Below are 27,342 nucleotides of genomic sequence, written 5' to 3'. Positions count from 1 at the left end.
CTCTCTCTCTCTTCTCCTTCTGGGACCCTGATAATGCAAATATTAGCATGCTTGATGTTGTCCCAGAAGTCGCTTGAACTGTCCTCATTCCTTTTCATTCTTTTTTTTTTTTGTTTTTTCTCTTCAGTGGCAGTGATTTCCACTACTCTGTCTTTCACCTCACTAATCAGTTCTTCCATCTCATTTACTCTACTATTGATACCTTCTAGGGTATTTTTCATTTCAGTTATTGTATTCTTTAATTCTGTTTGGTTGTTCTTTATACTTTCTAATTCTCTGTTAAAAACTTCTAATTTTTCATTCCGTGCATCCATTCTCTGCCCGAGTTCTTTGATCATCTTTACTATCATTACTCTGAACTCTTTCTTGGGTAGATTGCCTATCTCCATTTCACTTAGTTCTTCTGGGGTTTTATCTTGTTCCTTCATCTGAAACATATTCCTCTGTTGCTTCATTTTCTCTAAATTGCTATTTGTATTTTTATGTATGTGGTGGGTTGGTTACTCTTTTTTTACCTTGGAGAAGTGACCCTCTGTAGGAGACATCCTATGCATCCCAGCAGTGCGCTCCCCTCTCATCACCCAAGGGCCAGGGGCCAGCTGGTCCGAGGGTAGTATCTGGCCTGCGTTTGCCGACTTGGCTTGCAGGCTGCAGGACTGTAATTTTCTTGCTTCTGGTGTCTGCCCCCTAACCGTTGGAGCTGGTGGGCAGGGCCATGTCTAGGGGTGTGTTTAGAGGTGGCTGTGGACTCAGGAAGTCTTTAAGCAGCCTGTCTGCTCATGGGTGGGGGTGTATCCCCTCCCAGTTTGTTGTTTGGCCTGAGATGTCCCAGCACTGGAGCCTACAGGCTGTTGGGTGGGGCCAGGTCTTGGTGCCAAAATATCAGCCTCTGGGAGAACTCACACTAATGAATCCCCTGATATATCTGCCGCAATGTCTATATCCCCAGAGTGAGCCACAGCTACCCCCACTTCCCTAGGAGACCCTCCAAGATGAGTAGGTAGCTCTGGCCCAGGCTCCTATGAAGTTACTGCTTTTACCTTTGGTCCTTTGGTGTGTGTGAGATTTTTTTGTTCACCCTTTAAGAGTGAAATCTCTATTTTCCCCAATAATCCTGTGGAGCTCCTGAAATCAAGCCCCACTGGCCTTCAAAGCCAAATGCTCTGGGAGCTTCTCTTCCCAGTGCTGGACCCCTGGGCTGTAGGGCCTCACGTGGGGCTCACAACTCACTCCTGTGGGAGAATATCTGTAATATAATTATTCTCCAGTTTGTGGGGTGCCCACTGGGGTGTATGGGATTTGATTATATTGCAAGGCTGCCCCTCCTCCCAGTCTCCTTGTGGTTCCATCTTTATGTCTTTAGCTGTAGGGGATCTTTTCTAGTAGGTTTCAGTCTTTTTCAATGATGCTTGCTCTATAGATTGTTGTGATTTTGGTGTTCTTGTGAGAGGAGGTGAGCTTAGGGTCCTTCTACTCTGCCATCTTAGCTACTCTATCTTTGTCTTTTGAAAGTTTGGTTATTATGTGACTTAGTGTTGATGTCTTTAAGTTCATTTTACCTGGGGGTTGTTGAGCTTCTTGGATGTTTATATTTGTGTCTGTCATCGAATTTGCAAAGTTGCTCACCATTTTTTTTAAAAAATATTCTCTCTGCCCCTTTCTATCTCTCTTCTCCCTCTGAGATTCCCACACTGTGTAGGTTGATCCACTTGATGATATCACACAGATCTTTTAGCCTCTGCTCACTTTTCTTCACTCTTTTTCCTTTCTGTTCCTCAGACTCAGTAACTTCCACCATTCTATATTCATGTTCACTGATCCTTCTGCCACTCAAATTTGCCTTTAATCCCTCTGTTGAATTTTTAATACCAGGTATTGTACTTTTAAGCTCCATAATTTCTTTTTGGTTCCTTTTTAGGTTTTCTAGCTCCTTATGATACTTCCATTTTGTTCACACATCATTTTCTTGACTTTCTCCAAGTCTTCCTTTAGTTCTTTGAGCATATTTAAGATATTTTGATGTCTTTATCTAATATATCTATCATCAGATATTTTTCAGGAACAGTTTCTGTTCATTTGTTTTTTTATTCTGAATGGACCACACTTTCCTATTTCTTTGTATGTCTGGTGATTTTTTGTGGAATATTGGACATTGGAATCTAATAATGTGGTAACTCTGGAAATCAGATTCTCCCCTTTCCCTAGACATTGCAGTTTTTGTTATTGTTTTTGTTTATTGATTTTTGTATCATGTTTCTGTGGCAGGGATCACCTGAGATGTAAACTGAAGGTCTTCTCAGGCTGTTTCTGTGTTTTTTCCCTGAACATGCACACTCACTTTCTAAAATTCCCCACATATGCAGTTGTTTTTGAATGTCCTAGTCTTTAGTGCCTGGCTTCTGAGATTGGAAACATGAAAAATGAAGGTGGAAGCAAATGTTGCTGGATCTTTAAATCCCATGTAAGTCACTTCAGCCAACAAGGAAAGGGCTTGCAAGAGTTGGTGAGGTGTGACAACAATGGCTACCACCACTTTCTGTGATCAGAAATAGAAGTCAGCAATCAGGGTACAGATCCTTGGTACTTGGAAGACAGTCTTTTTGGCTATTGTACCTCCTGTAACCTGTGTGTAAGCTGCTTCAGGCCACACACAGTTGCCTGCCACACTGCTGAGGGTGGGGATAAGTTGCTGCTGTTTTCCTAAGAGCTGAAACTGACTGAAATTAATACAATTTACCTGTCTGAGTTTTCCTCTAGAACTTGCAAGCCTTCAACAGACTCCAGAATTCCAAAACAGTGACATCAGACAGATTCTGCCATTGCAGTTTTTGTCTAGTTATGGTGACAGATTCCTAGAGCTTCCAACTCTACCACCTTCCCAAAATCCTCTCCTAAAACACTAATATACAGAAAATGAGTACAGCTTAATGGAAAAGTCAACTGGAACCTTGTACAAGCAGTTTCACTGATTATTTTTAAACTGATCAAGTAAAAATATTAGAACAGCCTGTCATAGATATAGAGAGCCTATTAGGCACTTTGAGAGGTACCAAAAACTTAAAGCATAGACTCTTCTCAAAAAAAAGTTGTACCCTGGTTAGAAACACAATATATACTAACATAATATATTAAATCAAAATAGTAAATAAGAAGTGCCAAATACATACCATTATTTATGATCATTACAATGCGAATCCAGAAGGAGAAGAGAGTACTATGAATTTAAATCATCAGAGAAGATTCCATTAAGTAGTATTCCCAAGCTATTCCTGGAAAGATATTCTGATCTAAAGAATATTAAAAAGACCTAAAACTTACCTAGCACTCACTATGTGTCAGATGCTAACTAATTCTCAAAACAACCCCATGAAGTATGTACTATTATCTCTTTTACATAGATGAGGAAATTGAGCAAGAGGAACAATAAGAGACTTTCCAAAGCTTAAATAACAAGTCATTCATGGAGCTGGGACTTGAATCCAGGCAGGCAAGCTCTAGGGCCTGATCTCTCTGCTCAGTCCTTGCTGAGCAGAATGGTGTGAGCAAAAGCATAGAAGTGAATGTGTGATGCATTTGCCAGAGATGGTGAAGAGGCCACACTGACAGGCATGATAGTAATTTAGACATTTTGCTGTTGGACAGTGTGTGTCCACATGCAGAAACTCTATTTGATTAAAATTGCAGATTTGGTTAGCACTTTCATTATATCATGTCATTTAAGAAACTTCTCCCTCAAACTACTGTAGTACAGAAAAACAACCATATAAAAATTTTCAGTATCATGTGCTGTTAAAGAAACAGTAACCTTTTCTTTTTTCATTTAGTTATTACTTAAGAGGAAAAAAAATTCTCACTTGTAACCTTATTGGAAATAATGTGCATTGGAGTGATAAGATACCACATTGTGAAAGTAAGTAAATTCTCACTTTAGAATTTAGATTAGGAATTTTCAAACTTTTTGGCTTCAGGACCTGTTTCTGCTGTTAAATCAGCAACAATTCCAAAGAGCTTTTCTTTATGTGGGTTATGTCAATTGGTATTCATTATTTTGGAATTAAAACAAAAGTTTTTAAAATAGTTAATTATTAAATCATTTTTAGGAACAGTAAAGTCAATACATGTTAATATATACAACATATTTTTATGAAAAAATTAAAAATTTCCAAAACCAACAGTGGGAATAGTGGCATTGTTTTACATTTTTGCAAATCTCTTCAATATCTGGCTTAAAGGAAGACATCTGGATTCAGTCTGTGGCAAAATCACCCAATTTGTAGATTCTGGAAAATTTCACCATAAACTTACAAGGATGACAGTGAAATAAGACCATATCTTGGTATTATTGTGAACCATGGATGTAGTGAATGGATATGTTTATAAATTATAAATATGCATTTCTTAGCTAGCAGTGAATTTTATTTTTAATCACAAGCATATTTTCTCATTAAATTTCCATCTTTTATGATGATTAGAGCAAAACTTAGCATGTTCTTATAGATAAATATAGGTATTTCATATAGGTACTTTATATAGGTATTTAAGACAATGAGTTTGGTTCTTTAAAGTTTATTTCTACATGATTTGAATTTGGGATAATACATTTTCTCATGGAAACTCTCCTCTAAATGGATAAAGGATTCACAACTAACTTCTAGAAATCATGTTAAAGAACTTATTGAAGGTAGTTCATAGGACTTTTCTGATGCTGTCTTACTCTTTCACCTTCCCTTTACCTTTATTTTCTCTTCTTACCCCTTTTTAAGAGATTTTTTGTGGACGACCTCCAAAAATAAAACATGGAAAACACACCAATAGCTACAGGAATATATTTGAATATAATGAATTAGTAACTTACAGTTGTAATCCTTCAAATGGATCAGATGAATATTCACTTGTTGGAGAGAGCCAGCTTATTTGTTCTGGACCTGGCAAATGGAGTAGTATTGCTCCTCTGTGTAAAGGTAATAATGTTTCCATTTGTTTCCTTCTTCATTTGTAATACTGTGTAAATAGTTTTACCTATAAGTGAAACAGTCATACATGTTTCTTCCTCCGGTTAAATTGACTTCTAATTTAATTTAGGCCAAATCGAAGAGAAAATAGTTCTAGTTGTGGGGTTTCCCACCCCTCACCCCAGATGTTCTTGACATTACAGTTTACACATTGTGGACTAATTGTGTGTGTGTGTGTGTGTGTGTGTGTGTGTGTGTGTATTAGGATTTTTTTGCTTGAAAGAACTAAAAAACTCAACACACCCTGCCTCAAAAATAAAGATTTTTTTCTTATATTGAAAGATGTCTGAGAGTTCTGGCTACAAATAATGGTAGAGAAAATTTTAAAAAGCTAAGCTTCTCATTGATAAGAATGATAAACTCTGAACAACAACAACAACAAAATATATATATATATATATATATATATATATTTTTTTTTTTTTTGCGGTATGCGGGCCTCTCACTGTTGTGGCTTCTCCCGTTGCGGAGCACAGGCTCCGGACGTGCAGGCTCAGCAACCATGGCTCACGGGCCCAGCTGCTCTGCGGCATGTGGGATCTTCCCGGACCGGGGCACGAACCTTTGTCGCCTGCATCGGCAGGCGGACTCCCAACCACTGCGCCACCAGGGAAGCCCCTAAAATATATTTTTAAAACAATATTTAAGGCACTAGACAGTGACATAAAGCAAGGACATGCTAGAGGGGATTTGATTCTTGGAAGAAAACCACTGAATAACAGGATAATATTTACTCTTTTCAAGTGCACATGGGACATTCTCTAAGGTAGCTCATATTCTAGGCAATAAGATTATTTTTAGCACATTCCAAAGAATTGAAATCATTAAGTGCATTGTCTGTTCACAATGGAATAAACATAGAAATTAAAACAGGGCTAATCTAGAAAATTCGCAAATACTTGAAAATTATGAAAGGCACTCCTTACTAACCCATGAGTCAAAGATGAAGTAACAAGGGAAGTTAGAAAATGTTTTGAATTGAGTAAAAGTGAAAAACACAATACATCAAAATATCAAAATTTGTGATACAACAAAAGCATCGCTTAAAGGGAAATTTATAGCATGAAATACTTGTGTAGAAAAAAATAAAAGTCTCAAATCAACAATCTAAGCTTCCGCCTTAAAAAACTAAAAAAAAAAGAAGAGTAAACTCAAAATAAGGAGACATAAGATGATCATAAAGATAGAAATCAATGAAATTGTGAAGAGAAAATGATAGAGAAAACCGGGCTTCCCTGGTGGCACAGTGGTTGGGAGTCCGCCTGCCAATGCAGGGGATGCGGGTTCGTGCCCCGGTCCGGGAAGATCCCACATGCTGTGGAGCGGCTAGGCCCGTGAGCCATGGCCACTGAGCCTGCGCGTCCGGAGCCTGTGCTCTGCAACGGGAGAGGCCACAACAGTGAGAGGCCCGTGTACCACAAAATAATAATAATAATAATAATAATAATAGAGAAAACCAATGAAACCTCTGGTTCTTCGAGAAGATCAATAAAATAGATAAAGCTATAACTAGGCTGACAAGAAAGAAAAATATATTTAATAAGTCAGACAGAGAAAGACAAATACTGTATGATATCATTTATATGTGGAATCTAAAAAATACAACAAACTAGTAAATATAACAGAAAAGAATCAGACTCACAGATACAGAGAACAAACTAGTGGTCACCAGTGAGGAGGGACAATATAGGGGTGTGGACGTGGAAGGTACAAACTATTGGGTATAAGATAGGCTACAAGGATGTATTGCACAACATGAGGAATATAGCCAATATTTTGTAATAACTGTAAATGGAATGTAACCTTTAAAAGTTGTATTAGGGGCTTCCCTGGTGGCGCAGTGGTTGAGAATCTGCCTGCTAATGCAGGGGACATGGGTTCGAGCCCTGGTCTGGGAGGATTCCCACATGCCGTGGAGCAACTAGGCCCGTGAGCCACAACTACTGAGCCTGTGCGTCTGGAGCCTGTGCTCCTCAACAAGAGAGGCTGCAATAGTGAGAGGCCCGCACACCGCGATGAAGAGTGGCCCCCGCTTGCCACAACTAGAGAAAGCCCTTGCACAGAAACGAAGACCCAACACAGCAAAAATAAATAAATTAATTAATAAACTCCTACCCCCAACATCTTCTTAAAAAAAAAAAGTTGTATTAAAATAATAAATTTTTCGGCGCTTCCCTGGTGGCGCAGTGGTTGAGAGTCTGCCTGCCAATGCAGGGGACACGGGTTCGTGCCCTGGTCCGGGAGGATCCCACATGCCACGGAGTGGCTGGGACCATGAGCCATGGCCGCTGGGCCTGTGTGTCCGGAGCCTATGCTCCACAACAGTGAGAGGCCCGCGTACCACAAATAAATAAATAAATAAATAAATAGAATAATTTTTTTAAAAAGAATGAAAAAGAGGACAACACTATTCTGCAGACATTTAAATGGATAGTTAATAAATATTACATTGATGATAGTTGTAATATTACATCTTTATGCCTATAAATTTGACAACTGAAATAAAATTGACAAATTCCTTGAAAGACAAAAAAATACCAAAATATCTTCACACGAGTATATAGGTAACCTAAATAGTCTTATACCTATTAAGGAAATATAATTTGTAGTTAAAAACCTTCCCTGGTGGCGCAGTGGTTGGGAGTCTGCCTGCCAATGCAGGGGACACGGGTTCGTGCCCCGGTCCGGGAAGATCCCACATGCCGCGGAGTGGCTGGGCCAGTGAGCCATGGCCGCTGAGCCTGCGTGTCCGGAGCCTGTGCTCTGCAGCGGGAGATGCCACAACAGTGAGAAGCCCGCGTACCGCAAAAAAAAAAAAAAACCTTCCCACAGTGAGAACTGAGGCCCAGATGGCCTCCTTGGGGAATTAATTCTACCACACATTGCAGGAATAAATAATAGCACCTCTACACAAACTGTTCAAGAAATATAAGAGGAGGAAATGCTTCTCAACTCACTTCATGGGGACATTACCTGATACTAAAACCAGACAAAAACATTGAAAGAAAATTGTAAACAATATCCTTATTGAATATAGAACTTTTCAACAAAATATCAACAAATGAAATTCTGCTATACGTCTACGTCTCTATTCCTGCCCTACAAATAGGTTCATCTGTACCATTTTTCTAGATTCCACATATATGTGTTAATATACGATATTTGTTTTTCTCTTTCTGGCTCACTTCACTCTGTATAACAGACTCTAGGTCCATCCACATCTCTACAAATGACCCAATTTCTTTCCTTTTCATTGTACTGCAGAAACTAACACAACATTGTAAAACAGTTTTACTCCAATTAAAAAAAAAAAATCCTGCTATGTATAAAAATAAGAATACATCATAGCCAAGTAAGATTTATTCCATAAATGCAAGATTGGTTCAGATTTTAAAATTAATCAGTGTTATTTACCATATCAAAAGACTATAATGAAAAAATATATGATCATCTTAATAGATGCAAAAAAAAAGCAATTGACAGAATTCATCATCTTTTTATGGTAAAACTTAGCAAACTAGGAACAGAATGGAACTAACTATATCAACCTGATAAAAGGCACATACAAAAATCGCACAACTAACATTATGCTTAATAGTAAAAATCTACTTTCTTTTCCCCCAAGGTAGGAAGAAAGGAAGTATGTCTACGTTCCTCACTCTATTCAGCATTGTACTGAAGGTCCCACTCACTGCAATAAGGCAAGCAAAAGAAATAAGCATACATACATTGGAATGAAAGAAATAAAATAGTCTGTATTCATTTATAACATGATTGTCTGTGTAGAAAATTCCAAAGACTGATGTTTTAGCAAGGTTGCAAAATATAAGATCAACATACAGAAATCAATCGTATGTCTACATACTAGCAATAAATCATTACTGAAAGTTTTATTTACAACAACAATTTGCAAATCCAAAACACAAAATACTTGCATATAAATCTAACATATATGAAAGATTTAAATGGTATAAACCACTAAACACTAATAAAGGAAATTAAAGACCTTAATAAATAAAGGGTTATACATTGGCCGTGAAATGGAAGACTCAAAATAATAAAGGTGTAAATTCATTATAATTGATCTATAAATTCAACATAATCCCAATAGAAACCCCAGTAAAACTTTTTGTATAAATTGACAAACTGATTCTGAAATTTATATGGAAACACAAAAATTTATATGGAAAGACAAAAGATCATTATAATTGATCTATAAATTCAACATAATCCCAATAGAAACCCCAGTAAAACTTTTTGTATAAATTGACAAACTGATTCTGAAATTTATATGGAAAGACAAAAGAGCTAGAATAGTTAAGCAGTTTTTGAAAATGAACTGGAGGATGTACTCTACCTGATGTCAAGACTTCGTATAAAGCATACTATAAGGCATATAAGCAAGACAGTTTGGTCGTGGTGAAAGGATAGGTATATAGAGCAATAAACAAAATAGTGAGTCCAGGATTAGACCCTTGTAAATATGTCCAGTTGATTTTCACAGGTATACAGTCAATTCAGTGGAGAACAATTTTTTCAACAAATGGTACCAGCACAATTGAACACCCATATGGTAAAAAAAAAAAAAAAAAAAAAGAATCTCAGCCCATGTTAGCACCATATGCAAACATTTATTCAAAATGAAGCATAGACATACATGTGAAACCTACAACTACAACACTTTTACAAGAAAACACAGAAAATATTTGTGACCTAGCCAAAGATTTCTCTAATACAACCCATAAAGCATGATGCTTTAAAGAAAAAAATAATAAATTGGATACTCCAAACTCAAAATTTCTGGACTGCATAAGATATTATTAAGAGAACAACAACAAAAAGCAATAGATAGGGAGAAAATATTTTCAAAGTACGTATCTAATAATTAACTTGTATCTATGATATAGGAAGAACCCTCAAAACACAATAATAAGAAAACAATTTTTTTAAATGAGCAAAAATTAGTAATAGACATATTTCACCAAACGTGATATGTAGATGGCAAAAAGTACATGAAAAGTTGCTCAATATTATTAGTAATTACAGGAATGTAATTTAAAATCACAATGAGATACCACTAACCAACTATTAGAATGGCTGAAATTAAAAACAAAAATGTGGCAATGCAAGCAGTCAAATATACATGTAATTGAAGTTTCAGAAAGAGAGGAGAGAAAGGAATACAGAAAATTATTTGAATAAACACGGGCCAAAATATTTCAAATTTGATCCAAAACCATAACCCTACAGGTACAAGAAATTCAGTGACCCTAGCAGGATAAGTAAAAATTTTAATTTTACCAAGAAACCCCCACCAAACTAAATACATCATGGTAAAACTACTGAAAACAAAAAATAAAAGGGAGCCAGAGAAAATAGGTATTATATTGAGGACACACCCACCCACCCCCATCCCCCCATTATCCACGTTAAGAATGACAGCTGATGTCTCTTAAGGAACTGTGGAAATGAGAAGACAATAATCTCTGCTAATGTGCTGAAAGAAAAATAAAACACTTAACCTAGAATTCACTGTCAAGGAGAAATCTTCCAAAACTGAAGGTGAAATAAATAAAAAACAGATTCAGATAAACAAAAATTTGGGGAATTTGTCATCAGCCAACCTGAACACAAGAATTGATAAAGAAGTTCTGGCTGAACAGAAATGATGTGATACTTGATGGAAATTCAGATCCACAGGAAAGGAGGAAGAACACTATTCTGGTTTAAAAGGCTGTATATTATCTGACCCTTATCTATTGCTCAGATTTAATCTCATAAGATATCCTCTTGAACTCTCTGCTCAGCCCAGTGTTTTTCAGTTTGTTTTTTTTTTCAGAATTCTGCAAAACACATTCATAGATATTGAAGTCAATCTAGAGGGTCACGACCTGTATTTTACTTTGAAGAAGTAGAGTAGAATGGGAAACACCAGAGTACACTGCTGTGAGGGCTGAGCATTTTGCCTGGCTAGCTTCTTTTCAACTTTTAAAATCGAACTCAAATATTACCTTCTCAAAAAAGTCTTTGCTTTTAAAACAGCAGGTTACTGTAATTAGTGTCAGCATGACCTTAAAAAAAGTCCTAGAGCTAAAGAGTATCAAAAGTATCAAAAGTTTTGAACTTGCCCTGAATTTGTACCTGGTAGTCACACCTTCTCAAAACTTGTCATTAATGGGAAAAAATGTAGGAAAGCCAATAAAGTATAATGACAGTCTGTTCTAGGTGGAAAAACGTTATTAAGTTTCTCTAAATCCATCTGCCTGAAATTCAAATGCACAAATAAACTCTTTTTTTTTTTTTTCAATTAACATCTTCCCTTTCATTCCTCAGCTTTTTCTTCCCACTGGAAATTACTACCTTGCACTAGTTTTTCTGGTCCTGTGTGAAAGCAGCTTTTTATTAATTCTGGAATTTCTCCAATTTTCAGTGGTCAAATGTGAACGTCCAGTACTCAAACATGGAATAATGGTATCAGGAAGTAGAGAAAATTTTTCCTACCAAGCAAAGGTGATATTTGAATGCCTCCGGGGTTTTTACCTTAATGGCAGCAACGTAGTGTTCTGTGGTGGTAATAATACTTGGGAGCCTGAGATGCCAGAGTGTATTAAAGGTACAAATGTTGTCTTTTTCCTTTTTTTAAATTTTGTCTTTTAGTTTTTATTTCTTTGACATTGACAAGAATAATTGAAAAAATAAATCTTTGTATTTAACTCTGTCTTGTATCCATTTCCATGAGAAATGTATGACAGAACTTACATAGAATTCTGCTGTTGTGATTTTGTATGTTTTTATACAGTCTTAACACATTCTGTTAGCAAAGAACACAGGTATATTAATGTCTCTTGTTTGGTATTTTTATGTATAAAAATAGATGGGAATGATTTTTCAGAGTAAATTGAAGCATGGGAATTTTTACCTATATAAGTCAAGAATGAGAGGCATAATTCATATAAATGATATGAAAGTAGTAATCCCATGTGGTTTGTTCTTCAGTGCTGACTCCTCTCAATACAAAACTCCCAATTTTGAGCCATTCAGATTTAGTAACTTCCTGCTTATATTTTACAAAAAAATCCTTTAAATTCATGTGATTTATACTCATTCATCATTTTTAGTAATGAAAAGAGGAAGAATATATTTACAGCCATTTTAGTTGTTATGCTTAGTGATTCTAAAAGTATTTGCCATAGTCCACAGAATATCAACAGATGTGTGAACTTGGACAAGTTACATGAACTTTAAATATATTTACTTACATGTATGAGTTAATGCCTTCCTCACTGGGTGATAGCAAAGTCAAAATGGGATCCATTTAAAGCACTTAGCACAGTGCCTGGCATCTAGAAAGCTCTTAGGTAGCTTGTATGACTTACAGCATCACCTTTACAGGGTATCTTCCAGGTCCAGGACTATGTTTCATTTTCCAGACTGCAACCAGTTTGGTTCTTTTTATACTGGGAAATTTCTGTTGTCACCAGAATAAGACCAGTATTTCTACCACTCCCCACCTCATACAAATATCATTTGTCTCTTTACTGGGCATTTTTATTTGGCAACAGAAAGTAAATTTCATAACAACAGAAAGGCAGGAGAAATCCTTACTTATTGAAATGAAATGGAGGATTTCTGGCAGGGACTACTAATTAGATGCTCTCTTAAGACTTGAGAGACTATTTTGATATGGTAGAAGGAATTATCTTCCTGATTTCAGGGCTGCTTTCTCTGGCTTCTTCCTTTTAGTTGCAGCAGAAGCAAGAGACAAGAGGAAGAGAGGGAAGAGCATTAACCTGGGCAGACTGCATTCAGGGTCCCAGTGTGGCTCTGCTCACTCAAGTAACATCATTTCTGTGGGTTCTAGTTTCCTGTTGTCTAATGACTCAAACTAAAGTCAATTACTGGCATCTAATTTGTTTGTTTCCTATTGCCCTGATATTTTGAAGGATTGAGGGGGATTATTCATGTTAACATGGTAATTAGAACACCTTATATAATTCCTATAAACCTGGTACCCAGTAACCTCCTTCAGTACCTTGGTGAGTGCTGTGAAGTTTTGTGGGAAAAGAGATGTTCTTTTGGTGGATGATATATAAAGATTGCATATGAAATTTATATTCATTGACCCATCCATGTCCTAGTGGGCCTATACACTGTGGTATACTATATTTGTTGATATGCTCTTTTGAAAGTTGACCATAAACATTTCATAAGGACTTATAAAACACTGATACAGTTTAGTGTTTGAAGAAGATGTGAATTGTTTGTGAGAAAAAGCCTATGAAGAGAAGAAGCTACAGTGATCTTTTTTTTTAAATAAAAAGTCAACTCTCCTTATGGGATTGTCAATTTTTTATCATCAGTTAGAGAAAGACTATACCAAAAGGATCAGTAGCAACATATAATGGTGTTAAGTCAGACCTAAATGTGCTAATATGAAAAAATGTCCAAGAAATCCTTAGTGAAAAAGAAAAAAATTATGGAATATACTACTTGGATCTTTTAAAAGAATACATAAATTTTATGATTTATAATTAGTTAACTACTAGGATTTTCATTATAAAATACAAAGTTGTAGTGAACATTTTATATACACATCCTTATGCACTTGTACAAATATATATTTAGGTTAAACCCAGGAGTAGAATTGCAAAGTTCTGAGTGTATGTGTATTATTTATTTTGAGAAATAGTCTTTAAAAAAATTAAAAACCAAAATTAAATTCATAATTTTGTATTGACAAGGATGGTGAATTGAGTCAAATTTATTTTTCCAGGTTACAAGCCTACTCATCCAACCAAGACTCCACTTTCAAAATATCCAGGTTCAGTAACTCTTTATCCTACTTATAGTTAAGAAATTTATAAAGTGATGGGTGTAAAATCATGTCTTATTTTAATTTGCATTTCTTTAATTATCAGTGAGGCTTAACTTTTTCTGTCTACATTTATTTATTCATGTTCTTTGTCCATTTTTCTATTAGGTTTCTAAAACTTTTTTGTTGCTGTTGATTTGAACTTACTATAAATTAAAGCCCTTTTAATGTGAAGTGAACTTTTTTCCTAGGGTTGGTTTTTTTTTTCCTTTTTTTTTTTTTTTTTTTTTTGCTTTATTTTCACCAGTCAGTTTTCTTTTAGGATTTTATACTGTACTATTAGATATGGGTTGCTTTTTATAACTTTTTGTTACCTGAGTATATTTTTATACATGAATATATTTTTGTAAATTTTCAAACATTACAGAAGTATACAGAGTAAAAGATTAGTTCTCCCTTCCTAGCCTATTACCTTAGTTAATCACTGTTAGGGTGTCTTTGTATCTATTTCTGTACATCAAAATCCTTATATATGTAGCTATACATTTAATTTGGTGTTTATTTTCTTAAACAAAAATGGCATAATACTGTTCATATTTTTTTGAAACTAGCATTTTTCCACTTAATGTCTTATATTGGGATTGTATTTTGATTTATTCTCATCCTTTTAAATGATGACTTTAATATATGCCATCATATTTTATTTAACTATTATCCTATTGGTGGTCATTTATATGTGCAAAACATTTACATTAATAGGTAGCTGGATATATCGAATTTTCCCTAATGGCTATGAGTGTTGTATCTTTCTTATAAAAGTTTTAGGACTTCCTCAAGCTGAAATTATATAAACATTTCAACCATGCATCCTAATTGCATTCTTTGGATTTAAATCTTTGGTACATCTGAAATTCATTATGGTATGTGGAATGAGATTGGGTCCCTCTTCACTCCACCCACCCCCATCCAATGGCAAAGTAGCACCATTTGTTGAATAACTTGTCTTCTCTCCAAGTGTTTTGAGGTGCCACTTTTTGTCATCCGTTAAATCCATAGGTGCTTTAATGTACTATCTGTTCCCTTGAACTCTGTCCATATCTGTGCCAACACCAAGTTGTTGTTGTTTTTCACTCTAGTACTATAATATATTTTAATGTCTGGCAGAACGCTTACTGTAATTTTTCCAGATCAACATTTATTTAATTTTTCTTACCATTTCATCCAATTCAGTAGCATTATATACATTCACATTGTTGTGCAACCATCACTACTATCTATCTCTAAAACTTTTTCATCATCTCAAACTAAAACTATATACCCATTAAGCAGTAATTCTCCTTTCTCCCTCCTCCCACATTCAATAACCTCTTTCTACTTTCTGTCTCTGAATTTAACTTACCTAGATACCTCATTTAAGTGGTACTTTACATGTGTCCCTTTGTGTCTGGGTTATTCCACTTAGCATAATGTCTTCAAAGTTCATCCACCTTTTATCAGAACTTTATTCGTTTTTATGGCTGAAAATATTCCAGTGTTTGTATATACCACATTTTATTTATTCATTCATCTGTTGATAGATACTGGGTTGTTTTCACCTTTTGACATTCTAAACAATGCTTTTCAGAATATTGACATTCAAGTATCTGTTTGAGTCCCTCTTTTGAAATTTTTTTGGGGGTATATACCTTGGAGTGGAATTGCTGTGTTATATATTAATTCTTGTTTAATTTTTGGAGGAACATCCATACTGTCTTCCATTTTTAAAAAGTTTTTAAGTGGCAGCACCATTTTCATTCCCACAAGTGATGTACAAAGTTTCTAATTCCTCAAAATCTTTGCCAACACATGTTAATTTCTGTTTTTTATATAATAACCATCATAATCTATGTTAGTTAATAGGTGTGAAGTAGTATCTCATTGTGGCTTTTATTTCCCTAACGATTAGTGATATGGTGAGCAGCTTTTCATGTGCTTCTTGACCATTTGCATATCTTCTTTGGAGAAATGTCTACTTAAGTCCCTTTCCCATTTGTAAAATGGCTTTTTGTTGTTGTTATTGAGTTTTAGGAATTCGTAATATATTTCGGATATCAATACCTTATCAGATGTATGATTTACAGATGTTTCTGCCCATTCTGTGAGTTGGTTTTTACTCTGTTGATAGTGTCCTTTGATGCACAGAAGTTTTAAATTTTGATGTAGTCCAATATATCTATTTTCTCTTTTGTTGCCTATGCTTTTGGTGTCACATCTAAGAAGTCATTGCCAGTTCAACATCATGAAATTTGTCCTCTATCTTTTCTTCTAAGAGTTTTATAGTTTTAAGTCTTTTGTTTTTGATCCATTTTGAATTAATTTTTGTATATGGTGTAAGATAAGTGTCAAATTTCATTCTTTGCATGTGTATGTCCAGTTTTCCAAAAATCATTGTTGAAAAGACTGCCCTTTCCCCATTGAATGCTCTTAGCACCCTTGTGAACAATCATTTGACCATATAAGCAAGGGTTTATTTCTGGGCCCTATATTCTATACCATTGGTCTGTATGTCTGTCTCTATGCCAGTATCATTCTGTTGTATTATTGTAGCTTTTTAGTAAGTTTTGAAATCAGGAAGTATAAGCCCTTTCAACATCACTCTTCTTTTTCAAGATTGTCTTGGCTGTTGCTAGTCCCTTGAGATTCCATATAAATTATAGGTTGTATTTTTCTTTTTCTGCAAAATGCATTTTCAAGATGGTGATAGAGAGTGCATTTAATCTGTAAATTGTTTTATGTAGTATTAACATCTTAACAATATTAAGTCTTCCTGTCCATGACCACAGGATGTCTTTCCGTTTATTTATGTCTTCTTCACTTTCCTTCAGCAATTTTTATAGTTTTCAATGTACAAGCCTTTCATCTCCTTGGTTAAGTTTATTTGAGTATCTTATTCTTTTTAATGCTATTGTAAATGGAATTGTTTGCTTAATTTCATTTTTGGATTGTTCATTGTTAATGTATAGAAACACAACTGATTTTTGCGTGTTCATTTTGTATCCTTCAACTTTGCTGAATTTATGTATTAGTTCTAACAGTTGTGTATGTGTTTGTGTGTACGTGTGTGATCTTTATAGAGCTTTCTATGTAAAAAATCATGTCATCTATAAAGAGAGATCATTTTATTTCTTCTTTCCCATCTGGATATTTTTAACTTCTTTTTTATGTAATGATTCTGACCCAAACTTCCAATGTTACATTGAATTGAAGTGGCAAATGCAGGAATTCTGTGTTGTTCCTGATCTTAAGGGAAAAAAAAATTAGTATTTCAACATTGAGTATGATGTTAGCCACGAATATTTTATAAATGGCCTGTATAATGTTGAAGAGTCTTTCTACTCCAGAGCAACTTCTAAATCATTTTTAAGCCCTCCTCTATCTTTTAAGTAGAATCATATTGAATTCAAGCCTAATTTTTTGGAATACACTAATGATAAATTTGCTTGCTATACCACAGAATTAGTCACAAGGAATATCAGTGGACAGGAAGAAGAATGTTGATGGCATTGAATATAAATTTATAATATTTTATGATGCAACTTTTAATGAGAAACATTAATATAATTTATAAGGAAAATTAAATTATAATTATGAATTATAAAAAGGCACAAGACCAAAACCAATGAATTTATAGATCTTTAAGATTTATTTAGTCTTTCGTTTTACCTATTTCCATTTTTTTTCCTAGGATATCCCAATGCCAGTGATGAAATACTATCACTTGATGACTTTGAGGATTTAGGTATTATTTAATTATTAATAACCCTGTACTATGAGACCTTAGAGTTCTACATGGAAATATCATGTTCCAATCATTTGTAGGTAGGGAAGAAACAATGTGTCACAAATAATTAGTAATAATTGACATTTATAGTTATTTTATTAGTGCAGGTACCATGACAAATGTAAGTGGTAGTATATAGAGACACATGTAGATAATTTTCTCTAATCTAGTAAATTCTAACAGTACTAGTAACCTATACAAAATAACCTGGTGTGGTAGCTAAAGTACAAAACAATGAAAAATGAGGCTCCTGTTAAGAGTTTCACAAGGTGGATCCTGTACCTGGAATCTGTTTAAAAGTTTTCTGTGATCAAAATGACTTGGATGCAGTAGCAGACATGCTAAAACTAGATTGATAAACATTTTTGCTGTAGTTTTTAGATGGTCTGATCAAAATTAAAATGCAGCTGCTACCTAGGACCCATAGATGCTTAATATCTTCAAAACTGTTTTCATTTTTTCTCAGATGCAGGAATCATTGCTCTGATTATTTTTACTGCAAGTAAGTATCTCAAACTTCGATACCACTTAAATGAAAATGTAATATGAAGATGAGATGCACATTATTTTTTCAATGACTTTTCAGTTGCTGTAGTTTTTATAGGTTGAAATTGAGTAGAACAGTCTAAAAAAACCTGACCTTTTCTGTGATATACTACCTTGTGTTGGTGAGTGTATATTCTTTTATATTCTACATATCCACTTAGTAACAAACCCTAAGTGATACACGTTTTTTCAAAATTATTAGTCATATGAGTCTATTTCCCAAATATGCTTTCGGTAATTTTCTAAATTAAGCAAAGACTCTGACTTATTGTGGACTGTTTAAGTGATTCCAGGGGATTGGATTTAGATACTGAAGGGTTGAGATGGAATATAAATGTTATGGGCTTAAATAAAATAACATTTTCTAACCGCAGAAATGTAACCAATGTTTATTTCTTCTGCTTCGTTTGGAATCTTGGTGATTAGTTTTCAGAGTCACATGTCATTTGTTTCCTGTTTTCTTGTAGTTGTTGCTGTTGTAGTATTTTGTACCTGGTTGTACAGAAGTCTTCACAGTGAGAAGAAAGAGGAGAAGGATATGAAAGAGAAGGAAGAAAAGGAGGAAAAGGAGAAAAAGGAAAACAAGAAGAAGGAAAGGAGAAGGAGAAGAAAGAAGAGATGAAAGGGTAAATCAAAGTATGTTTCCTCTAACTTATTCTAAACTTTGTACTTTTGACATACTTTTGTGCAGTTTTTTTTTGTCCTCTGTATTGCGTGCTGTGTTTTTCTAAAATGTGCCTGCATGAGTGTGCTGTCTGAATTGCATTTCATTACTAAAAATGTTTTTAGCTGCTTCTAATATCACTGCAACAGGAGCAATTTGTGCAGAATTTCATCAGTTATTATGACTGTAGGAAAAATTTCTGTGGGATTTGAGGTTTAAGTTCTGCAGCAAATCATGGACTGTTAGAGGATTTTCCCTACCCTAGGTGTACCCTACTTCCTAGATTGGACTGGTGGCCAATATGAAATTTTAAATGGTTCACTGGGGACTTTGACATTTATATTCACTGGAATTTTTATGATGAAAATCTCCATTTATCTGTCCAACTTAGGTCACTGTAAGAAGCTATGTAGTTAAAATTTGATTTCATTTGGAGTTGTTATTTATATAACTGGGGAATTAAAAGCAGCATTATTTGATTTCCCATTTATGTTCTCTTAATTTACTAAGTGGCAGTAAAACTGATGGGGTTAAACTTCAAGTTACTGAAAGAGGTAGGATTTATAAGGCAACTCATTAGTTTTGTCTTTATCTGTAAAAATAAAAAAATCAGTGGGGTGCTTAGAATAAAAAGAAAGTGTACAGAGGATATTCAAGATGGCGAAGGATTAAGACATGGAGATCACCTTCCTCCCCACACATACATCAAAAATACATCTACATGTGAAACAACTCCTACAGAACACCTACTGAACACTGGCAGAAGACCTCAGACTCCCCAAAAGGCAAAAAACTCCCCACATACCTGGGTAGGTCAAAAGAAAAAAGAAAAAAGAGAGACAAAAGAATAGGGATGGGACCTGTACTTCTGGGAGGGAGCTGTGAAGGAGGAAAAGTTTCCACACAGTAGGAAGCCCCTTCACTGGCAGAGACAGGGGTGGGTAAGGAGGAAGCTTCGGAGCCACGGAGGAGAGCACAGCAACAGGGTGCAGAGGGCACAGTGGAGAGATTCCTGCACAGAGGATCAGTGCCGACCAGCACTCACCAGCCTGAGAAGCTTGTTTGCTCATCTGCTGGGGCGGGTGGGGGCTGGGAGCAGAGGCTCAGGCTTTGAAGTTCAGAATCCAGGGAGAGGACTGGGGTTGGCTGCGTGAACACAGCCTGAAGGAGGCTAGTGCACCACAGCTAAACAGGAGGGAGTCCGGGAAAAAGTCTGGAACTGCATTAGAGTCAAGAGACCATTGTTTCAGGGTGCACGAGGAGAGGAAGTTCAGAAAACCGCCTAAACAAGCTTCAGAGACAGGTACGAACCGCGGCTATCACTGCAGACACCAGAGACGGGCATGAAACGCTAAGGGTGCTGCTGCAGCCACCAAGAATCCTGTGTGCAAGCATAGGTCACTATCCACACCTCCCCTCCCAGGAGCCTGTGCAACCCGCCACTGCCATTGTCCCGTGATCCAGGGAGAACTTCCTCAGGAGAACACACGGCATGCCTCAGGCTGTTGCAACGTCACACTGGCCTCTGCCGCCACTGGCTCGCCCTGCATTCCATACCCGTCACTCCCCCCGACCTGAGTGAGCCAGAGCCCCCAATCAGCCGCTCCTTTAACCTCCTCCTGTCTGGGCAAAGACAGATGCCAGAGGGCGACCTACATGCAGAGATGGGGCCAAATCCAAAGGTGAACCCCAGGAGCTGTGCGAACAAAGAAGAGAAAGGGAAATTTCTCCGTGCAGCCTCAGGAGCAGCAGATTAAATCTCCACAATCAACTTGATGTACCCTCCATCTGTGGAACACCTGAATAGACAACAAATCATCCCAAAATTGAGGCAGTGGATTTTGGGAGCAAGTGTGGACTTGGGGTTTGCTGTATGCAACTGACTACTTTCTGATTTTTATGTTTATCTTAGTATAGTTTTCAGCGCTTATTATCATTGGTGGATTTGTTTATTGCTTTGGTTGCCCTCTTCTTTTTTCTTTCATTACTTTTTAATTGTTTTACTTTAATAATTTTTTAATTTTAATAACTTTATTTTCTTTTATTTTATTATTGTTTTTTCTTTCGTTCTATTTTTTCTCCCTTTTCTTCTGAGCCGTGTGCCTGACAGGGTCTGGGTGCTCTGGCTGGGTGTCAGGCCTGAGCTTCTGAGGTGGGAGAGCCAAGTTCAGTACATCAGACCACCAGAGACCTCCCAGCCCCAAGTAATATCAATTGGCAAGAGCTCTCCCTGAGATCTCTGTCTCAAGACTAAGACCCTGCTCCACTCAATGACCAGCAAGCTCCAGTGCTGGATACCCCATGCCAAACAACCAGCAAGACGGGAGCACAACCCCACCCATTAGCAGAGAGGCTGCCTGAAATCATAATGAGTTCACAGACACGCCAAAACACACCACCAGACGTGGTTCTGCCCACCAGAAAGAAAAGAACCAGGCTCATCCACCAAAACACAGGCACCAGTCCCCTCCATGAGGAAGCCTACACAACCCACTGAACTAAACTTACCCACTGGGGGCAGACACCAAAAACAATGGGAACTACGAACCTGCAGCCTAAGAAAACGAGACCCCAAACACAGCAACTTAAGCAAAATGAGGAGACAGGGAAATACACAACAGGTGAAGGAGCAAAGTAAAAATGCACCAGACCAAACAAATGAAGAGGAAATAAGCAGTGTACCTGAAAAAGAATTCAGAGTGGGCTTCCCTGGTGGCGCAGTGGTTGAGAGTCTGCCTGCCGACACAGGGGACATGGGATCGTGCCCCGGTCCAGGAAGATCCCACATGCCGCGGAGCGGCTAGGCCCGTGAGCCATGGCCGCTGAGCCTGCGCGTCCGGAGCCTGTGCTCCGCAACGGGAGAGGCCACAACAGTGAGAGGCCCGCGTACCACACAAAAATAAATAAATTTTAAAAAGACACAGGCTTCCTGAATGGTTACAAAAGCAAGACCCATATATATGCTGTCTACAAGAGACCCACTTCAGACCTAGGGACACATACAGACTGAAAGTGAGGGGATGGAAAAAGATTTTCAGTGCAAATGGAAATCAAAGAAAGCTGGAGTAGCAATTCTCATATCAGACAAAATAGACTTTAAAATAAAGACTATTACAAGGGACAAAGAAGGACACTACATAATGATCAAGGGATCAATCCAAGAAGAAATAACAATTGTAAATATTTATGCATCCAACATAGGAGCACCTCAATACATAAGGCAAATGCTAAGAGCCATAAAAGGGAAATCGACACTAACACAATAATAGTAGGAGAGTGTAACACCCCACTTTCACCACTGGACAGATCATCCAATATGAAAATAAATAAGGAAACACAAGCTTTAAAGGACACATTAAACAAGATGCACTTAATTGATATTTATAGGACATTCATTCCCGAAACAACAGAATACACTTTCTTCTCAAGTGCTCATGGAACATTCTCCAGGATAGATCATATCTTGGGTCACAAATCAAACCTTGGTAAATATAAAAATATTGAAATCGTATCAAGTATCTTTTCCGACCACAATGCTATGAGACTAGATATCAATTTCAGGAAAGGGCTTCTCTGGTGGCACAGTGGTTGAGAATCTGCCTGCTAATGCAGGGGACACAGGTTCAAGCCCTGGTCTGGGAAGATCCCACATGCCACGGAGCAACTAGGCCCATGAGCCACAACTACTGAGCCTGCACGTCTGGAGCCTGTGCTGCACAACAAGAGAGGCCGCGATAGTGAGAGGCCTGCACACTGCGATGAAGAGTGGCCCCCGCTTGCCACAACTAGAGAAAGCCCTCGCACAGAAACGAAGACCCAACACAGCAAAAATAGATACATAAATTAATAAACTTCTACCCCCAACATCTTCTTTAAAAAAAAATTTTTTTTTCAGGAAAAAACTGTAAAAAATACAAACAAATGGAGGCTAAACAATACACTAATAAATAACCAAGAGATAACTGAAAAAATCAAAGAAGAAATCAAAAAATACCTAGAAACAAATGACAATGAAAACACAATGACCCAAAACCTATAGGATGCAGCAAAAGCAGTTGTAAGAGGGAAACTTATAACAATACAATCCTACCTCAAGAAACAAGAAACGTCTCAAATAAACAACCTAACCTTACATCTAAAGCAATTATAGAAAAAGAACAAAAAACCGCAAAGTTAGCAGAAGGAAAGAAATCATAAAGTCCGATCAGAAATAAATGAAAAAGAAATGAAAGAAACGATAGCAAAGATCAATAAAACTGAAAGCTGGTTCTTTGAGAAGATAAGCAAAATGGATAAACAATTAGTCAGATCCATCAAGAAAAAAAGGGAGAAGACTCAAATCAACAGAATTAGAAATGAAAAAGGAGAAGCACCCACTGACACAGCAGAAATACAAAGGATCATGAGAGATTACTACAAGCAACTATATGCCAATAAAATGGACAACCTGGAAGAAATGAAAAAACTGTTAGAAAAGCACAACTTCCAAGACTGAAACAGGAAGAAATAGAATATATAAACACACCAATCACAAGCACTGAAATTGAAACTGTGATTAAAATCTTCCAACAAACAAAAGCCCAGGACCAGATGGCTTCACAGGCAAATTCTATCAAACATTTAGAACAGAGCTAACATCTATCATTCTCAAACTCTTCCAAAATGTAGCAGAGGGAGGAACACTCCCAAACTCATTCTACAAGGTCACCATCAGCCTGATACCAAACCCAGACAAAGATGTCACAAACAAAGAAAATTACAGGCCAATATCACTGATGAACATAGATGCAAAAATCCTCAACAAAATACTAGCAAACAGAATACAACAGTACATTAAAAGGGTCATACACCATGATCAAGTGGGGTGTATCCCAGGAATGCCAGGATTCTTCAATATACACAAATCAATGAATTTGATACATCATATTAACAAATTGAAGGATAAAAACCATGTGATCATCTTAATAGATGCAGAAAAAGCTTTCGACAAAATTCAACACCCATTTATGATAAAATCCCTCCAGAAGTAGGCATAGAGGGAACTTACCTCAACATAAAAAAGGCCATATATGACAAGCCCACATGCAACATTGTTCTCAATGGTGAAAAACTGAAACCATTTCCACTAAGATCAGGAATAAGGCAAGGTTGCCTATTCTCACCACTATTATTCAACATAGTTTTGGAATTTTTAGCCACAACAATCAGAGAAGAAAAAGAAATAACAGGAATCCAAATCAGAAAAGAAGAAGTAAAACTGTCACTGTTTGCAGATGAGATGATACTATACATAGAGAATTCTAGATGCCACCAGAAAACTACTAGAGCTAATCAATGAATTTGGTAAAGTAGCAGGATACAAAATTCATGCCCAGAAATCTCTGGCATTCCTATACACTAATGATGAAAAGTCTGAAAGAGAATTTAAGGAAACACTCCCATTTACCACTGCAACAAAAAGAATAAAATACCTAGGAATAAACATACCTAGGGAGACAAAACACCTGTATGCAGAAAATTATAAGACACTGATGAAAGAAATTAAAGGTGATACAAACAGATGGAGAGATATACCATGTTCTTGGATTGGAAGAATCAACATTGTGAAAGTGACTCTACCACCCAAAGCAATCTACAGATTCAGTGCAATCCCTGTCAAACTACCAATGGCATTTTTCACAGAACTAGAACAAAAAATTTCACAATTTGTATGGAAACACAAAAGATCCCAAATAGCCAAAGCAATCTTGAGAACGAAAAACAGAGCTGAAGGAATCAGGCTCTCTGACTTCAGGCTATACTGCAAAGCTACAGTAATCCAGACAGTATGGTACAGGTACAAAAACCAGAAATATAGATCAATGGAACAGGATAGAAAGCCCTGAGATAAACACATGCACATATGGTCACCTTATCTTTGATAAAGGAGGCAAGAGTATATGATGGAGAAAAGACAGCCTCTTCAATAAGGGGTGCTGGGATAATTGGACCCCTACATGTAAAAGAATGAAATTAGAACACTCCCTAACACGATACACAAAAATAAACCCAAAATGGATTAAAGACCTAAATATAAGACCAGACACTATAAAACTTAGAGGAAAACATAGGCAGAACACTCTATGACATAAATCACAGCAAGATCCCTTTTGACCCACCTCCTAGAGAAATGGAAATAAAAAGTAAAATAAACAAATGGGACCTAATGAAGCTTAAAAGCTTTTTCACAGCAAAGGAAACCATAAGCAAGGCAAAAAGACAACCTCAGAATGGGAGAAAATATTTGCAAATGAAGCAACTGACAAAGAATTAATCTCCAGAATATACAAGTAGCTCATGCAGCTCAATATCAAAAAAAAAAACAAGCAACCCAATTCAGAAAGGGGCAGAAAACTCAAATAGACATTTCTCCAAAGAAGATATACAGATTGGCTACAAACACATGAAAGGATGCTCAACATCACTAATCATTAGAGAAATGCAAACCAAAACTACAATGAGGTATTTCCTCACACCAGTCAGAATGGCCATCATCAAAAAATCTACAAACAGTACATGCTGGAGAGGGTGTGGAGGAAAGGGAACCCTCTTGCACACTTGGTGGGAATGTAAATTGATACAGCCACTATGGAGAACAGTGTGGAGGTTTCTTAAAAAACTAAAACTAGAATTACCATATGACCCAGCAATCCCACTACTGTCCGTATACCCTGAGAAAATCATAACTCAAAAAGAGTCATGTACCACAATGTTCATTGCAGCTCTATTTACAATAGCCAGGACATGGAAACAACCTAAGTGTCCATCAACAGATGAATGGATAAAGAAGATGTGGCACATATATACAATAGAATATTACTCAGCCATAAAAAGAAACAAAATTGAGTTATTTGTAGTGAGGTGGATGGACCTGGAGTCTCTCATACAGAGTGAATTAAGTCAGAAAGAGAAAAGCAAATACCGTATGCTAACACATTTATATGGAATCTAAAAAAAAAAAAAAAAAAGGTTCTGAAGAACCTAGGGGCAGGACAGGAATAAAGACGCAGATGTAGATAATGGACTTGAGGACACAGTGAGGGGGAAGGGTAAGCTGCGACTATGAGAGAGTGGCATTGACATATATACACTACCAAATGTAAAATAGATAGCTAGTGGGAAGCAGCTGCATAGCACAGGGAGATCAGCTCGGTGCTTTGTGAGCATCTAGAGTGGTGGGATAGGGTGGGTGGGAGGGAGACACAAGAAGGAGGGGATACATGGATATATGTATACATATAGCTGATTCACTGTTATACAGCAGAAACTAACAATACATTGTAAGGCAATTATACTCCAATAAAGATTTTTTTTAATTGTATAAATTCACATTGTCTTCAGAAAATAGAGGATGTAAACATAAAAATTTAAATTTTAAGGGTATAATTTACAATTTTATGAAAGATTTAGAATAAATCATGTCCAATAAACCTGATTAACGTAGAAACAAAGAATCCTCAACAAAACACAAACTGCATTCAACAATACATTAAATGGATCATACATCATGATCAAGTGGAATTTATCCCAGTAATGCAAGGATGGTTCAACATCTGCAAAATAATCAATGTGATATACCACATTAACAAAATGTAGGATAAAAGTTATATGATCATCTCAATAGATGCGGCAAAAGCATTTGACTAAATTCAGCATCCATTTATAATAAAAGCTCTGAGTAATGTGGGTATTGAAGGAACATACCTCAATATAATAAAGGCCATATATATATCAGCTGAAAGTTTTTCCTGTAAGATCAGTAACAATACAAGGTGCCCACTCCTGCCACTTTTATTAAACATAGAATTGGAATACCTAATCACAGAAATCAGAGAAGAAAAAGAAATAAAATCAGCCAAATTCAAAAGGAAAAAGTAAAACTGTCACTATTTGCTGGTGACATGATATTATATGTAGAAAGCCTTAAAGATTTTACCAGAGATCTTATAGAGCTAATAAACAAATTCAGTAATGTTACAGGATACATAATCAATATACAAATATCTGTTGCATCTCTTACACTAACAACAAACTATCAGAAAGAAAAATTAAGAAAACAGTCTCATTTACAGTAACATCAAAAAGAAAAGTACCTGTATTTAATCAAGGAGTTGGAAGACCTGTACACTGAAAATTATCTCATTAATTAAAGAAATTGAAGAAGATGAAAAAGTGGAAAGATATTTCATGTTCATGGATTGGAAGAATTAACATTGTTAACATATTCCCAAAGCAATCTACAGATTCAGAGCAATCTTCATCAAAATTCCAATGGCATTTTTCACAGAAGTAGAACAAACAATCCTAAAAATTTCATATGAAGCCACAAAAGCAATCTTAAGAAAGAACAAAGCTGGTGACACCATGCTCCGTGGTTTCAAACTATATTATAATGCTCTAGAAATCTTTTTTGGTTTTTAGCTCATTTTATTCTATTTAATCACCTCTG

The 27,342-nt window shown here is 36.3% G+C and overlaps 1 protein-coding gene across 1 annotated transcript in view; it reads left to right on the top strand.

Moving 5' to 3' along the window:
- Positions 1-18,812, top strand: part of LOC307066068 (membrane cofactor protein-like) — a gene marked incomplete at both ends in the record, with an annotated part of 31,805 nt that extends 12,993 nt beyond the window's left edge. The window contains 7 exons of the mRNA XM_079723130.1: positions 3,825-3,910; positions 4,764-4,961; positions 11,443-11,625; positions 13,786-13,833; positions 17,549-17,602; positions 18,111-18,146; positions 18,658-18,812. Coding sequence (XP_079579256.1) covers positions 3,825-3,910; positions 4,764-4,961; positions 11,443-11,625; positions 13,786-13,833; positions 17,549-17,602; positions 18,111-18,146; positions 18,658-18,812 — 760 coding nt within the window. The remainder of the gene's footprint in view (positions 1-3,824; positions 3,911-4,763; positions 4,962-11,442; positions 11,626-13,785; positions 13,834-17,548; positions 17,603-18,110; positions 18,147-18,657) is intronic.
- Between the last annotated feature and the right edge of the window lie 8,530 nt (positions 18,813-27,342).

This window comes from Hyperoodon ampullatus (assembly GCF_949752795.1).
Source record: "Hyperoodon ampullatus genome assembly, chromosome: 2".
NCBI lineage: Eukaryota > Metazoa > Chordata > Mammalia > Artiodactyla > Ziphiidae > Hyperoodon > Hyperoodon ampullatus.
This window is presented reverse-complemented; position numbering and strand designations above follow the sequence as displayed.